Source organism: Oppia nitens, unplaced genomic scaffold, assembly GCF_028296485.1.
Source record: "Oppia nitens isolate AA-2021 unplaced genomic scaffold, nextdenovo-longstitch-racon4-pilon3 scaffold2_pilon_pilon_pilon, whole genome shotgun sequence".
In the NCBI taxonomy this organism is placed as follows: domain Eukaryota; kingdom Metazoa; phylum Arthropoda; class Arachnida; order Sarcoptiformes; family Oppiidae; genus Oppia; species Oppia nitens.
Genome location: NW_026533210.1, coordinates 278,398 through 295,045, shown reverse-complemented (window position 1 = coordinate 295,045; position 16,648 = coordinate 278,398). Strand labels below are relative to the sequence as shown.

Sequence of the window (16,648 nt, the reverse complement as noted above, 5' to 3'; positions counted from 1 at the left end):
TTCAATTAATGTACTAGAAAATGAAAATTATAAATATGGTAACCATTACATTGAAAAGATAAACTTAAATCATTCAACAACTAAACATTGGCGTGAAAATTTGAAACAGCTGATTAGTGATTTAAACGTAAAAGCTAATAACTTAATAAACGAAAAATATAAAGAAATATTATATATGAAAGACTGCGAACCTAGTGATTTAAATAAAAAATGGATTATAAATCCATTTGAATTTTCGTTTGAGAAGCATATATATAAATTAAAAAATGGAAATTTTGCTATTGATTTAAAAGATCCATTTATACCCAAAACCAGTGAAATAATTGCACCAACCGACAATTATAAAACCTATAAATATTATAGTTTAAGAGGTTTATTTTATTTAGAATTTAATGATAAATTAAAAAAATTGCTAGGATTTAATAAATACAATATTGCAAATATAAAAACTAGTTTAAATATATTGAAAAAGCCAATTCCTACATCAGAATCTGAATCAGAATTGAATATATTACGTAATAACATTGATGACATTAAACATTTTGTAACTGACGTGCAGCCAATTAAAGTCTCTCAAACTATTAATTATTTTCACATATATTGTGATATAATAGAAGAATCTTATTATAATAATAGTAAATTAAATTTATTACGTGTCATACCCACAGCAATTAGCGAAAAAGATGACTTTATGAAATTTGATTTTGATATTAAACATTTTGTACCATTAAAATTTAATGAATTTAATTCAATAAAGCTTTATATAAAAGACGATAGTAACAATGATTTACTACTTAGATATGGTAAAATGATAGCTATATTAATAATAAGACCACAAAAATTGTTTTAAAAATGTTATCATCGTATAATAATAAATTTTATTTATATTTAACAAATAAAAATAATAACTGTGAAATAAATTATTATTTTAATCCACCAATAAAATTTGAAAATAATATGGAATGTGCACTAGAAGAACTAATAATTCCTAAAAAGTTAAGTGAAAAGCAAATTGTTGATAATTTAAATATCCGATTTCATATGAAATGGGTTATGGATCAAGATATAAGACATATTGGTGATCATTCAGAGATAAATTTTATGTACATACCAACAAACACAAATTATACTAAAGGTGATCATATAACAATTGATTATAATTTAGATAAAATTAATTGGGTAGATAGTTTTAAAAAAACAGTAACAGAAATTAATGAAAAAATCGAAGATTTAATACTTGAACGTTTTCCACAAGTTTATTTTTTACCTAATTACCATCCTACATATTTATCTAAAAAATTAGATAATTTAGGAAAACGTGCAAATCAATGGATAATAAACAAATTATCATTTAATTTTAATGAATCTAATAATCAATTTTCATTGACAAATGGTAATTTTGCTATTTATTGTAAAAATATAAAAGGTAATGATTTTGATCACAACTTAAAAATTCAATTACCTGATCCAAATATCACCCCAACTGAATTTATCGCTTTTTATAAATTACGTGGTATTGTTTATTTAGAATTAAACGATACATTACAAAAATTATTAGGAATGAAAGATTACAATACACTTAATCTACCACAAACAATTAGATTAGGGGGTGGGTATTACGAAGGAAACCCATCATATATTAGTGAAGAAATATTTAGAAAAAATATGGAGATTGTGCAGCCAATTATATCCAATACTAAACCAGTAGATATTAACAATACAATTCATTATTTACAAATATATTGCGATATTGTTAAACAATCCTTTTTTAATAATAAAAAAGTTAGTTTATTAAGAGTTATACCCACTTACATAAATGAAAATGATAATTTTATGAAATTTAGTTTTAAACAAAAAAGTTTTCTACCAATAAAATATAATGAAATTCATTCTATACAATTAAAAATAACTGATGATAATGATAATAATTTGTTAATAAATGAAGGAAACATATTAGTATTACTTATATTTAGACCTAAACGACTATATAGTTAGTTAATATTTTGTCTTTGACATGTTCACATTAAATAAAAATGCATGATTACACAAAATATTATTGTAATCAAGCAAAGCAAACTAATCAAACTGGTGCTGGACAGCCTATACAAGGCATAAATCAATTAGAACCTAATAATTTTGATTTTTTACCATTTAAAACAAAACCAATTTCTACTAATAAAATTGCAAATAAACAATCTGGTTTAAAGCGTAAACCTAGAAATAAACCACCACGTCGTCGTTCTAGGAAAAATATTACTAAAAAAATAATTAAACGCAAGTCTAAAAAATCTTGTCGTCGTAAAATCAAATCAAAAAAATTGGATATATTTATGTAAAATGAATGAAATATTAAAAAACGAACTTGATTTATTTCAACGTATGCCATATCAAGGTGCCATTGAAGGTTCTCAAATAATACAATATCGTCCAAAAGCGCCTATTGCTGATACAAATACTATAGAGTTTGAAATCCAGGCATCTACAGATGAATACATTTATATGCCTGATATTTTTTTATGGTTAAAATACAAAGTAATAAATCAAAATGGCAATGATTTTGCAGATACTTTAGGAACTGAAGATAATTATAGTCCTGTGAATTATGTACTTAACACTGCATTCGATCAATTAGCAATATATTTAGGAAATACTTTAGTGTCTCAAGCATCTAAAAATTACAATTACCTATCATTTATTGAAGCTGTAACTAATATTACTAATATATCAAATCAATCAATTAGTCCAAGTGGATTTGTTACATCATATTGGAATAGTGATTATGAGTATGACAAACCTGACCCTATTTTGTTAAAAATGGTACGTAAAAGTACACCAGTGTCTTTGTATGGTAAATTACATGGTCCTATTTTTACAACTAATCGATTGTTAATTAGTGGTGTACCAATAAAATTGATTTTTACAAAAGCACCGCCTTGTTGGCCTGTTATTGGAAAAGATGGATGGTGGACAAATGATACATTTCCTCATTTAAAAATAATGGACATGAGTTTGTTTGTAAGAAAAGTAAAAATTGCACCAAACATTTTAAATGCTCACGCGCAAGCATTGCGTTTATCACGAGCAATTTATCCTATTAAAAGACCATTTACTAAAGTTGTAAATTTAAGCGCTGGACAATCATCATTTAATATTGATAACGTAATAATTGGACAACTGCCACATAAATTAATTTTAGGATTAGTTACAGAAATTGCATATAATGGCAACAATCGTTATGACCCTCTAAAGTTTTCACATAATAATCTTACTTATTTAGCATTAAATGTTAACGGAGAAATGCTACCTAAGCTACCTTTTCAACCAAATTATGATATACACTATTATACTCGAGAGTATCACGATTTTCTATTAAATATTGGTGCAAATGCAGTAAATTTTCCTCCACCTATTGATTATACAAATTATAAAACTGGTCGGTGTTTATATGCATTTAATTTAAATAGTGATTATAGTTTTCCAGAAAATTACATAAATGTACCAAAAAGTGGTTATATTAATATCGATATTAAATTTAATGAAAATTTAGCAAACGCATTAAAACTTATAGTTTATGCTGTTTTCGATAACACAATTGAAATTGATGAAAATAGAAACGTTACTGTAGATTACTCATAATCATGTATACAAATGAAATAATGAGTTATATTAAAAAAGATAAATATGTTTCAAAAGAATTTTGCGGTGTTAAATCATTAGACATGCTACCAAAATATAAAATTAAAAAGCCTTGTGGATTTATTGTTAATACGCAAAAATCAACGTTTCCAGGAGAACATTGGGTTGCAATATATTTACCTAAGACGGGACCAATAGAATACTTTGATTCATTTGGATTTCCTCCAAGACATAAAGAAATAATTAATTTTATTAAAAATAATGGAGACAATTATATATATAATAAATTTCATATACAAAATATAAATAGTTTAACTTGTGGAAAATATTGTTTATTTTATATAATCTTACGTTCAAAAAAAGTTAAATTAAAAAATATTATAAATTTTTTCTTTAAAAATACTAAATATAACGAATTTATTATTTTCTATATTTTTAAAAATAAATAAATATTTTAAAAATAAAATCATGAAAACTGTTAAATTTAATGATAATATTCAAGTAAAAATTATGTATGTTTGACCATATGCCTCTAAACAAGCTAGAATATCTAACTGGCATTGGATTGTATGGGACAGACGTCTTCATGAATTTAAATGCAAACTTATCGGAGAAAATATATCGTACGTTTTGGAAAAAGAGTTTAGAGATAAAATATTTAATGAACGTTTTAATAAAATAACTTAAATATAAAAATAAAAATCAAATTTTAACAAATATAAACTTTTTGTTTTATTTCTATTAAACAATTACAAATAGGACAATTTGATATTTTTAAATTACAGTCTGTACAAGTTAATTGATGACAACATGGCAACAATACACTATTTATTTCATTTACGTAACATATTTTACATAGTAATTGGTCATTTATACATTTATTATTTGTTTCACATATTATTTGATGATTTATATTTTCATTAGTTATTTTTAAATTATTAATTTTTGAAATCAATTCTTCGAACTTGGGTAAAAGTACTTTGTTTCGCTTTTCACTTTCATGTATTTCAACACATGTTTTGATAAATGTTTGACTTTTCTTTTCGTTGAGATACTTGCATGTCGGGTAATATTTTGCATGTTCTATCCATGGATCATCACCTGGTTCCCAACAATAAAGTCCACCATTACATTCAAAGCATTTCATAATATCTTCATGGCCAACATAATATAAACCAGCATCTGCAAACCGATTGAAGTTGTTTGATATTAATTCATCTAAAACACAATTTTCAAATGAAGAAAGTCTATTTTCAAATAAATTATAATTAATATCTAGTGAATTCATTTTTAACTGTTAGAATAATGCAATTTCGCCTTCTTAAATACTATTTAATAATCTAAAAAATAAAATTATTTAATTGATTTTTATTGGTTGTTTATTTAAGGTAAACATGTTTATAATAAAGTGAAGGCTAACAACTTTTACTGTTATACATTATTATAATATAGTATAGTGTTTAATGCAATGTAATGTAATTATTATTAATATAATAATTGTATAAATTTTTCGTAGAGCTTATACCATTCAATTGTTTAATTTTTTCGTAGAGCTAAGTAGACATAAATGTCTATTTTCGTAGAGCTTGTAAAAGTATACAACATATATATATATTAATATAAAATAATAATAATAAAAAACAAGATTTTTATGAACAATAAAAATTATATAGAAATACAATTAATAATAATTAGAAAATAATGGGTAAATTTTGTTGAGTATAATCAATGGCAGTCATCGACATTAACTCCGATTGGTTGGTAGTGTCCGCCATAGACCTCATAGTCAATGCAATAATATTGTTATCACGGGTTAGACCATTGAGTTTGTTAGCTATTTGTTGGATATTTGTATCCGAAATTTGATGGCCAATAAATTTACTGTTCAAACAATAACAAAAAAAATATATAAAATGATATTAAAAAAATACTTAAAGTAAAACTATTTCAAACAATTAATTACTTACTAATTCACGGATTCGGGTAATGTATTATCAATTATCAGATCAGTATTATTGTCATCAATAGTATTGAATATAATAAGTCCTAATTTCAATCCCGGTCTCAATGTATAGCCTACTGTGCGATTCAATTGTCTAACATTTAGACTATTTGCATACCGTTTACTATTTTCAATAAAATCTATAAAAAAAATTATATCCATATATATATACTATATATATATATATATTCACAATAAATAGATTATAATTAATTATTATTATTACCTAATATATCGGTGCAAGTGATGGCAAAAGCAAAATCCTGTATAAGTGAAACCATTAGCTGAACGCCGATAACATTGGCCTCGGATGTCAGGGCCGGACCACCCGAATAGCCGTGTAATATGGGTGCCGAATGTTGTACGAGTGGACACCTGTTGTCGTCAATAAACGATGGATATATATGTCCAGATTGGCCACACTGTTGTTGCCGAACAGTAATACCCGTTGTCTGTATAATACCCGATTGACACGATTTTTCGCCTGCGGTCTGTGTCGGACCAATACTGGCCACTGGTTTGCCAAAAATATCGGTTGTCTTGGTGTCGAACGGTTGGGCGCGAAAATAATCTTTTCGCGGATTCATTAGCTGAATCAGTGCCAGATCCCGGTGCGGTTCACAATAGACTACCGAAGCCGGCAATAGCAACTCAAGCCAACCATCAAAATACATAATCAATTGGATTAAATGACTTCCTTGGACTACATGTGCATTAGTAATAATAGACATTTCCATGGCTTTCAACCGAAATCCGCTACCATTTCCAACTATTTTCTGGTTATCATTTAGTGACGGTACCATTATTTGGACAACTGATTGGTCGCACTGGAACTTAACGCTATCGATATCAATGTCATCATCATTGATGATAGTATGGGCCGATCGTATTGTTGTTGTTGGCCACCGATTCGGTAATGATTTAAACCAATAGGTTTGAAACCATTTGCCATTTGAAGACAACAACAACAGTTGGTTACTATTATTGTTGCTATTTGTTTGACACTTATTGTATGCCATTATCGCCGCCACCGATAGCGATGATAACAGTGATGATGGTATACATAATACACTTAATAATCTGCAAATAATATTATCATATATTTTATTGTTATATTTTATTTTATATATTTTTTTTAATTATTATTATTATTTTAGTATTGAATTATAACAGAAACTAACATATGATATCCTATAGTAGACCTGAATTTATACATAATTGAAAACATATGATAATAATAAACACTGAATTATTATTTTTTTTTTTTGTTAATAAATTTATAAAATCATTAAACAAATATTTAAATTTAAATATTAGAAACAAATGGTTTTGTCTCGTTTTTATTAATTAATTAATTAATTATTTTTGTTGTTGTTTTATATTAATTGTGATGATATTGATAACCCATTTAATACATAGTTTGCAAATATTGTCATTGATTTTATTAAAATTTCTGTTTATTATTATTATTATCAATATATTGTATAAATTATAAAAAAAAACTCATTTAATTTTATAGTCAATTTAAATATATGCATATTATTGTTTTTTTTTGTTATACATTAGATTTCTAACAACAAAAATAATTATATAACAATAAAAAACTGAAAAATTCAAATTTAATTATAAGTATTTATGTTAATTTTTTTTCTGCTAATTGTCTGTCTAATATTATAATTACTATATATAAAAATTAATTGTAATATTAAAATTGTATACAAAATTAATTAATTAATTAAATGATTATACACTTAGTCTACAATAATTAGAGTAATAAAAAAATTATTTAGTTTTTTTTAAATAATAAAAAATAATAAATTTATTAGTAATTATTAAATATTATTGGTAACAGTCAATTGATAATATAATAATTGATAATTAAATTATCATATCTTATGAAAACAGACAACAAAAATTATTTAAATAAATAAATATTTAAAAATAAAAATTAAATAAAATATACATATAATTTAAATACTGTATAGTGAAAAAACTAATAATGATATAAAAATTAATTAATTAATTATATACATTATATATATATTTATATTTAAAAAAATAAATCAAAAAACTACTGGCAAAACATCATCAGTGGATACAATCGTATTGTAATCAATGCTTTTGATAGTATTTTTAAAACCATTACTACTACGACTACGACTACGACTACGACTACCACTACCACTACCACTACCACTACCACTACGACTACCACTACGACTACCACTACGACTACCACTACGACTACCACTACGACTACCACTACGACTACCACTACGACTACCACTACGACTACCACTACGACTACCACTACCACTACCACTACCACTACCACTACCACTACCACTACCACTACCACTACCACTACCACTACCACTACCACTACCACTACCACTACCACTACCACTACCACTACCACTACCACTATCACTATCACTACCACTACCACTTAGGTTAGGTTAGGTTAGGTTAGCTATAGTAAAGAACACCCGTTGTTGTTGATGGTATGTGCCGATCGTATTGTTGATGTTGTTGTTGGCCACGGATGCGGCGGTGATAATAATGGTGTGAATCTATTGGTTTGAAACCAATTGTCAGACGACGACGACAACAACAGTTGATCCATACGTTTACGTTGGCTATCAGTTTGCCATTTCTTCTTCTTGTTGTATGTCATCGCCAGCAGTGATGATGGTATAGATAATTCACTCAATAATCTGTATAAAAAATATTATTTATATATATTTTAATTGGTATATATATATATATATTATCTAAGATTATATTTATATATATACAGATACTGCCAATTAAAAGTTTAAATTTGAGTAATATCATATACAGTTAACTTTACACTAAGCAAGGTAACTTAATATACAGTTACCTTATATTAGGTAAATTATATAAAGTACCTTGCTAAGTTATTACATAATATTACTCAAATTTAAACTTTTAAGTGGAATAACAGTATAGTAAGTAACACCTATGATATCCAATAGTAGTAGTAGACCTGAATTTATACATATTTTTCTATTACTATATATTAATATATACAGTATATAAATAAATTAAATTATAAATTTGACAATAAGTTTAGTCAACAAAACAAAAACAAAACAAAAAATTCAATTTTAAATATTAGAAACAAAATTATAAGTTTTAGCTTTTATAATTTCAATACATTGTTTTAATGCATGCAATCAAATGTTATATACATAATGTATATACATATATCGCACGAATACAATTGTTAACTAAAATATTTAAATTTTTTTCATTGTATTTCATTTTGTTTGGTTTGTTTGGTCCCAAACAACATCAGTGGTATTTATTGGTAGACGTATTTGTTTAGTTAACGGTCAGGAATGCGATACTATCGATAATATCCGATTGGCTAATAATAAGGCTAAAATCTATGTTGTAAGCACCGTTTTTTAAATTATTTACACGCGCTATTGTTTCAATCATTTTAATTATATTTCACGCGCTTTTGATAGCTATTACTATTATACAGTAATCATATAATACATTTGTATATAATCATTATAATTAGGTTAAGGTTGCGGTCCGAACACCAGGTTAGGTAACGGAGCGAACACTAATACAATAGATTAGGTTAAGTTAACATTTTTGTAAATAGGTTAGGTTAGTTAAATAGAAAATGATCTTATTTTTGCTTAAACTTATCTACTTTTAATTTATTAATTATAAAAATACGTGTAAATATCGCGTGAAATACAATTAAAATGATTGAAACAATAGCGCGTGTAAATAATATAAAAAACGGTGCTTACAAGATAGATCGGCTCCAATAATAATAATAATAGACAGCAAATCAGATTGTATGCCATTATCATCGACAGTGATGATGATGATGATGGTATAGACAATAATACAGTCAATAATATGTAATTGATTTTATTTTTAAAATATTAATTTTTTTGTAAGTATATATCTCAAACAACAATAATAATAATTGCAATAATATTTAATTTTTTTTTTTTTGGATATATATTTGATGTTTATTATTATAAATTAATTATTAATGATATAATCGATTGCAACAAAAAACCAGTTGAGAATGCTTCAAAAGCATTTCCATACGAATTCCTTGACTTAAAATAGAAAAAAATAAACAACAAAAAAAGTTTTTGACACTATTTTCTCTATGTTCCTAATAAAATAAACTTTAAAAAATTTTAAAAAAAATCAAAAAAAAATCAAAATTTTTTTTATTAATTATTGGACACCATTTTGTTTAATTTCCTGAAAAATAAACTTAAAAAATCAAAAAAAAACAAAAAAAATGTGTAGCTGAACGTGGATTCGAACCTATGTCCTCGTGGGACAGACAGACCGACAAACAGACTTATAGAATGCATATACGTATTCCTTTCAGGAATTCGTGAAAACTAACCGATTGTTTATTATCGACAATGACATCATCAATGAATACATTTAAAGTTAATACAAAAAATATTTTTAAAAATACAATATAAGATTATAAATTATATATTAGGATAACATAACAAAATAATAATAATATACAATACAATAATAAAATTATAAAACTATCAAATTGTATCAAACTTTTTTTTTAAAAAATAAAATTAATTTCATGGTATTAATCGTTAGTTAGTTAGTAAATTAATTAATGTATGTATTGTTGTTACACACGTGCAAAATAATACATATTTATACACACATATAATAATAATAATAATAATAAGTTTATTATATTATCTGTTTTGTTTTTATTGTATTTTATTTTAGTTTTTTTTAAAAATAAGTATTACTATCATTACTAGCTTTACTAGCACCGGTAGTTTTGTTGCTGTATTTTTTTTACTTATAATTGAATTATAAAACTATTCATACAATGTTTTTTTTTTTAAAAAATTTTTTAATAAATATATAATTATTTTTTTCCTCAGATCAATGGCTAAACTATATATACAATTATCAGTTGGTTGGATGGCCTACAACCACAACAACAACAACAATAAGCTATCGTTTATCTGTCAATCGTTTCGGTCAACAACAACCACCAGTTACCGCCGAGGACTGGCCATAGTAAAAGCAAACAATCGGTATCCGTGTCTTAGATCGGCGGTGGCGCTTATGGACAACAATAACGGCGCCGATAATAATAATAATGATTTCGATATGATTGCAATGAAAAAGCGTTGCATCCGATCGATAGGTCATGTTTTAAGACCCGTACTCGAAGACCGGGATTACGATAGCAGCGGTACGGGATCTGGTGTTTTTGTTGCCGACGTCGACAATCGTCTACTGTTAACCTGCTATCATATGGTCAGACAGCGGCCGTTTGTTTGGATAGTCTATCCGAAAGCCTACCGAAATCTGGTAGTAAAATATCGACTAATAAATGCCGAAGTCTTGTACGTCGAACAGCACTGGGATCTGGCATTAGTCCGACTACAGGAACTTCCAGCACCTGAATATAATACAATGAAACCAATGGTTATGGCCAGTCGTGATGATGATAGTAGTATTGGATTTGGCGAACCGGTAGCTGTACTGGGCCATGGCAATGGTATACTGTTTCAACTGCAACCGGGTATGGTTAGGATAGCGAGTGTGGACAACCATTTGATAACATTGGACTATTATGCCAGTGTTTCGACGTTTAACGATCGCCAGCCAATTGTAACGCACAGTACAATATGTGGACCGGGATTTTCGGGTGCACCTCTAATCAATATCCGGGGCCGATTGTCGGGATTAGTTTGGGGCGGTTATCTAAAATGTGGACAGGAATCGTTTTCAGTCGACTATCAAACAATCAATGGTATTGAAAAAAAACAATATATATATATATCAGGGTTGCGATAGGTTTTCGATTTCAGGGGGTTATAGGGGGAGGGGTAAAATGGCAAAAATATCGGGGGAGGGGGTAAAGGGTGGGGTGAACAATTTTTATTGCATTATTAAGCGGCAATTTTTGCCAAATTTGAGTAAATTCCCAATAACTTCCCAGTAAATTCCCAGTAATTTTCAAACGAATTCAAGTAAATTGTATAATTTCCATTAAATTCCCAGTAAATTTCCAATAAATTCCAAAAAAAAAATATTATTAGTATATGTTATACATATAAAAAAAAATTTTAACAAATAAATGTTGTTTAGCTCTATGTCTAACCAATAACAACAACAAAAAATTGCTGACAGTATTACTGAAAATTTTATTTATTTAATTTTAACAGAGTTTATCACTAGAGCATTGAATTATGAAAGCAATGGCATAAAACATAACCGTCTGATGAAACGGTATGAACGGGACATCAAAGAGCCGGACACCACACGGCTATTGGGTTTGATATTGTCTACACAACAACCGTTTTCAGATAGTTTTACTGTCCGATCGGTTTTGCCCACTGTTTCAGATGAAACAAAGTTTGTAAACCAATTAATAAATAAATTTTGATTATATATTTTTTTGTAAAATTTTTTAATAAATATATTTTATTTTGGGTTTGTTTTTATCATGTTTTACACCAGAAATATTATCGGCTCACGTGTTACGAAAGTTTTTGAACACGTGTTCAACAATATTGATGTCATCCGATCGGCTATCGGTACTAATCGGGTAATTAAATTGTCGATTGAATTACCCACTGATGATGACAGTAGTAGTAGTAGTAGTAGTAGTAGTGGTAGTCAAGGGACAGTTAGATATGACAGCATCAGCACTATTAGCATCAAAACGATAGCACCGGTCGATAGCCAAGGTTTTAGGATTAAACCATTAGTTATTTAAACAAAACAAACAAAAAAATGTAGTTTTTTCATATTATTGTATAATTAAAATAATAATAGTTTTCTAATCAGTTATTAATTATAGTTTGCTATTTTAAATAGTTTTAAATATTTTACAATATTCTACATTATATTTAATTAATTATTTTGTTTTATTTATATTTTTTTTGAAATAAATACCATTTTATTTTTTTATTAGTATAGTGTAGAAAAAATAAGTGTAAATATAAAATATATATAACAAATTGTTATTAACAATACAAAAAATAAATCAATCAATAAATAATAAGATTAAAAATATTATTAAAAAATATTGTAAAATACTTATTATAATTACTAACATTACAGTGAATTATTTAATTTATACAGTAATTAATAATAAGAATTTAATTAATTTTCAATTTATTATATATTTATAATAATCACAAAATTAATGGCATAATACTAATGTTGTGTTCATCGATGGTTTCTATAGTATTGATGTCAATGGTTTTCATACTGTCCTTACTATCACTACTACTACTACTGTCATCATCTATGGTAGGCCTAGTAGTCACTCTGATTTGCTGTCTATTATTGATAGCCAATCGGATATTATCGATAGTATCGCATTCCTGACCGTTAACTAAACAAATACGTTTACCAATAATACCACTGATGTTGTTTGGGACCAAACAAACCAAACAAAATGATTATAATATTATGATAACAATAATATATATAAATATATATATATATATATATATATAATTATAACAAACATTGCATCAGTTGAGGCCATCGGTAGTGCCGACTGTACAGTAAAATTACCGGAAATCGGTTGTGAATCAACTATTAGACCCATTAGTCGTCTAATGGACTGAATATCCCATTCAAATCGTTTTCTTAGACGGATTTGTTTTCTGCCATCACTTTCATAAACTATAGACCTATTGATAAACGCTTTGTATTTTTGAAAAACAAAACAAAAAATATTAATACAACAATTTTTAAAAACATATTAAACACTATATCTATTATTTGCCTGAAAAATACCTGATAATGTTTTATAGTCGATAGCATAGCTTATGAGAAATCGGTCAATAATACCGCCCCAAACAAGACCACACAATTGGCCACTGGTATCGATGAGTGGACTTCCCGAAAAACCCGGTACATTGCTAGTATTGTGTGTTATGTACGGTAATTGTTCGCCAAACGGTACTGTACTAACGTAATACTTATACGGAAGCATATTGTTGTCGACCTGAGGTGTCATAATCATACCCGGGTGTAGTTGAAAGTATACAGCACAACCATGACCTAGCATAGCTACTGGTGCGCCAAAATCGTTGCTCACCGGACTAGTAGTTAGCGGCATTACTGTAGACGTATTATACACTGGTGATGGCGCCTCACGGAGCCGTACTAATGCCAAATCCCAGTGCGGCTCTACATACAGGACGTCGGCCACATTCATAGGACATGTCTGTAATACCTGATTATCATAGCTTCGGACATATTGTATCCAAACAAACGGATTATTTTTGACCACATGATAACAGGTTAACAGTAGACTATTGTTGTCGACAACAAAAACGCCGGTTCCTTCACCGCTAATATCATACATATCTTCAATTTTAATTCGTATAACACAACCTATCGATCGGATGCATTGGTTTTTCAGATCAATCATATCGTAGCCATTATCGGCAGCCATAAGCGCCGCTGATCTAAGACACGGATACCGATTGTTGTTTGCATTTGTAGTCAATGATCGGCCACTGGTTGTTGTTGTTGACCGAAACGATTGCCAGATACAGGATAGCGGCTCAGTGTATGCCATCCATACCATTGATAATGGTATACATGATATACCTATTGATCTGTAAGTTTTGATATACAGTATATTGTATATACAATATATATATATATATATATATATATATATATATATATTGTTGTGGGCGGTTTGGTTTAACCTTATGGATCAGTTGTCTAGCGTGGGTCGGTATGAGACCAACAACTGATAGTATCACTCAATTCCCACAACGGTATCAATTGATCGGTCAAAGACTTCTCAATTGATATAGTGATCACTTGAAAGGCACTATTCGTGTCAAACAAAATGATGTACAGATCTGCAGTAGTGGTGACCGGAGTGTAGGCCAGGGATCGATCCGTCAGTACTATTGATAACTTCTATAACTTGTAGGGATGGCCAGCGAAAGGGTAGACTTGAAGTGTTGATCGATCAGCCAATGCTTGCTTAGGAGGAATGGTAGATATGATGTGGTAATCGATCCAATGATTAGGTGAAGACAATAACTTAGACACACTTTAGTTACAATACTTTATTATAGTTAAGACAATTAAAATAGTAGTTAAAACAATGGTTATAAAAATGGTATAATTTAAGAGCACATGTATGTGAATGAATGCAATGGTGTATACAGTATAATGACTGATAGTAATGGTGGGTAAGATTGCACTGTAATGGTGGGTGAGATTGCACTGACTGTCTGGTGTGTCAGTACTGGTATTTATAAGAGAGGAATGTATAGGTATTTGGTGTACGGCTATTGGTTTGTTTGAATATAAGGACAGTTGTATTGATCGATCACTTGGCGCCAGTTATTGGTGTCATTGATCGATCAATCATAGGAAACGGTAGGTATTGAGCGATCAAAATAATTAATGAATTCAAAATAAGGGATTAAATGCACAAAAATAGGTATCAATAAAATAATACAAAAGTTAAACATTAAAATTAAGGCTAAATAATATATGAAATATGAGTTTCTCAACACTCCCCGGCGCTTTAAGACTGGTCGCGGAGGTAATACGATTCAAGTTGTCCGACGTGAACCAGGATCGGGTCGGTTGAGTTGTCCAATGGTTTAATGTAAGCGTTGACAGGTCCGGGTATTGATGCGATGACATACGGTCCTGTATATTTCGGTGATAGTTTTTTCTTGTCCGGATGATTTGATGGTAGGCGCCGTTTGACCAATTGATCGATCTTGAGATCGATCGGCTTATGGTGTTTGTCGTAAGCGATCTTAGCTCTTGATTTACTACTGTCCGTGCGTTGTTTGGCCAGTTGTCGGGCATCAGGTAAGTTGTCGGTTGTATTGAGAGAATCGGAGCCAAACATGAGGAACGACGGCGAGTATTCTGTAACGGTATGTATAGTATTATTATAATTAGCTGTCACATCCTTTAATAGAGTAGTCCATTTGCGGCGAGGGTTGGCCAGTGATGCCAGGATCAATCCCTGTTTGATCGATCCATTCACCCGTTCATTGGTGCCGTTAGTCTGCGGATGATATGTAGATGAGAATCGGTGTCTGATGTTATGTTTGGATAAAAATCGTTTAAAATCTCTTGATTTGAATGTCTTGTAATTGTCGGTAAGTATGGCTTCAGGTGTTTGTCCAGTTCCTTTTATGAGATCGATCAATAGGGATATACATGCAGGTGCTGAGTTGGTAGGCGTAGCTTTCGTCCATACATGTCGGGAGTGATGATCGATCACAACCTGTATATACTTGTGTTTAGTGTTGGCGGCTTCGTTGCCCATAACTATGGTATCCATAGCTATTAGTTTTAGTGGTGCATCAGGTGTCGGAAGTGGTTGGAGCTGTCCATATGATGGATGATTAGTTGGTTTAGCCAATTGACAGATATGGCAGGACTTGACATATTGCTTGATGTCGTGAAACATATCGGGCCAGTGATACTTAACTTTTATTTGTTTTGTAGTGATTCGGATGCCAGGATGACCACTGTTGTCGTGTGCTTCTTGGAGTAATGGGTAGACAAGACTGTGAGGAATCACTGATAAGGTACGTCCATATTTGATGATCGATTGAAGTGTGGACGTGTCCACTGAGCTGAATGTTGATCGATCTGCTTCTGGTGTTTGATCGTTTGGATCGATCGATGTGAGTGCTCGAGCAGGTGCTTCATATCGCACTTTGGTTATGGTGTCCTGTTTCTGATGCTGTAATATCACTGCTTCTCTGATGAATAGGTTTACCGGAGCGCGGGATAGGGCGTCGACGTGAGCCATTTGGGATCCCGGTTTGTGTATCACTTCAAATGTATAGAGGCTTAACTCTTCAGACCAGCGGAAGAGTCGTTTTTTGGTCGACTGGAAGTTGATGAGCCATTTGAGAGCCTTGTGGTCAGTATAGAGTGTAAACTTGACTCCTTCCAGATAGATATGGAAGTATCTGATTGAAT

General features: G+C 29.4%; 3 protein-coding genes across 3 annotated transcripts; 1 reads left to right on the top strand and 2 right to left on the bottom strand.

Moving 5' to 3' along the window:
- Nucleotides 1-5,327: 5,327 nt before the first annotated feature.
- LOC128955033 (uncharacterized) lies at nucleotides 5,328-6,657 on the bottom strand. The gene is made up of 3 exons (XM_054300666.1): nucleotides 5,865-6,657; nucleotides 5,604-5,778; nucleotides 5,328-5,517 (listed from the first exon to the last, which is right to left on the bottom strand). The coding sequence occupies exons 1-3, from the start codon at nucleotides 6,655-6,657 to the stop codon at nucleotides 5,328-5,330; spliced, it is 1,158 nt and encodes a 385-aa protein (XP_054156641.1).
- Nucleotides 6,658-7,701: 1,044 nt separating this feature from the next.
- On the bottom strand, nucleotides 7,702-8,315 carry LOC128955032 (uncharacterized). The gene is made up of 2 exons (XM_054300665.1): nucleotides 8,128-8,315; nucleotides 7,702-7,990 (listed from the first exon to the last, which is right to left on the bottom strand). Exons 1-2 carry the CDS (start codon nucleotides 8,313-8,315, stop codon nucleotides 7,702-7,704), a joined length of 477 nt encoding a protein of 158 aa, XP_054156640.1.
- Nucleotides 8,316-10,576: 2,261 nt separating this feature from the next.
- On the top strand, nucleotides 10,577-12,422 carry LOC128955031 (uncharacterized). Its single transcript, XM_054300664.1, has 3 exons — nucleotides 10,577-11,453; nucleotides 11,869-12,058; nucleotides 12,164-12,422. Exons 1-3 carry the CDS (start codon nucleotides 10,577-10,579, stop codon nucleotides 12,420-12,422), a joined length of 1,326 nt encoding a protein of 441 aa, XP_054156639.1.
- Nucleotides 12,423-16,648: the final 4,226 nt, after the last annotated feature.

What these genes read in the sequence shown, in the direction of transcription:
- LOC128955033 (XM_054300666.1), bottom strand. Translation starts at nt 6,657, where the DNA reads ATGGCATACAATAAGTGTCAAACAAATAGCAACAATAATAGTAACCAA. An exon ending in CACTTGCACCGATATATTAG is followed by an intron (nt 5,779 to 5,864) that starts GTAATAATAATA and finishes TTTTTTTTATAG; the next exon opens with ATTTTATTGAAAATAGTAAA. An exon ending in TTACCCGAATCCGTGAATTA is followed by an intron (nt 5,518 to 5,603) that starts GTAAGTAATTAA and finishes TTGTTTGAACAG; the next exon opens with TAAATTTATTGGCCATCAAA.
- LOC128955032 (XM_054300665.1), bottom strand. Translation starts at nt 8,315, where the DNA reads ATGACATACAACAAGAAGAAGAAATGGCAAACTGATAGCCAACGTAAA. An exon ending in CATACCATCAACAACAACGG is followed by an intron (nt 7,991 to 8,127) that starts GTGTTCTTTACT and finishes TGGTAGTGGTAG; the next exon opens with TGGTAGTGGTAGTGGTAGTG.
- LOC128955031 (XM_054300664.1), top strand. Translation starts at nt 10,577, where the DNA reads ATGGCTAAACTATATATACAATTATCAGTTGGTTGGATGGCCTACAAC. An exon ending in CGACTATCAAACAATCAATG is followed by an intron (nt 11,454 to 11,868) that starts GTATTGAAAAAA and finishes TAATTTTAACAG; the next exon opens with AGTTTATCACTAGAGCATTG. An exon ending in ACTGTTTCAGATGAAACAAA is followed by an intron (nt 12,059 to 12,163) that starts GTTTGTAAACCA and finishes GTTTTACACCAG; the next exon opens with AAATATTATCGGCTCACGTG.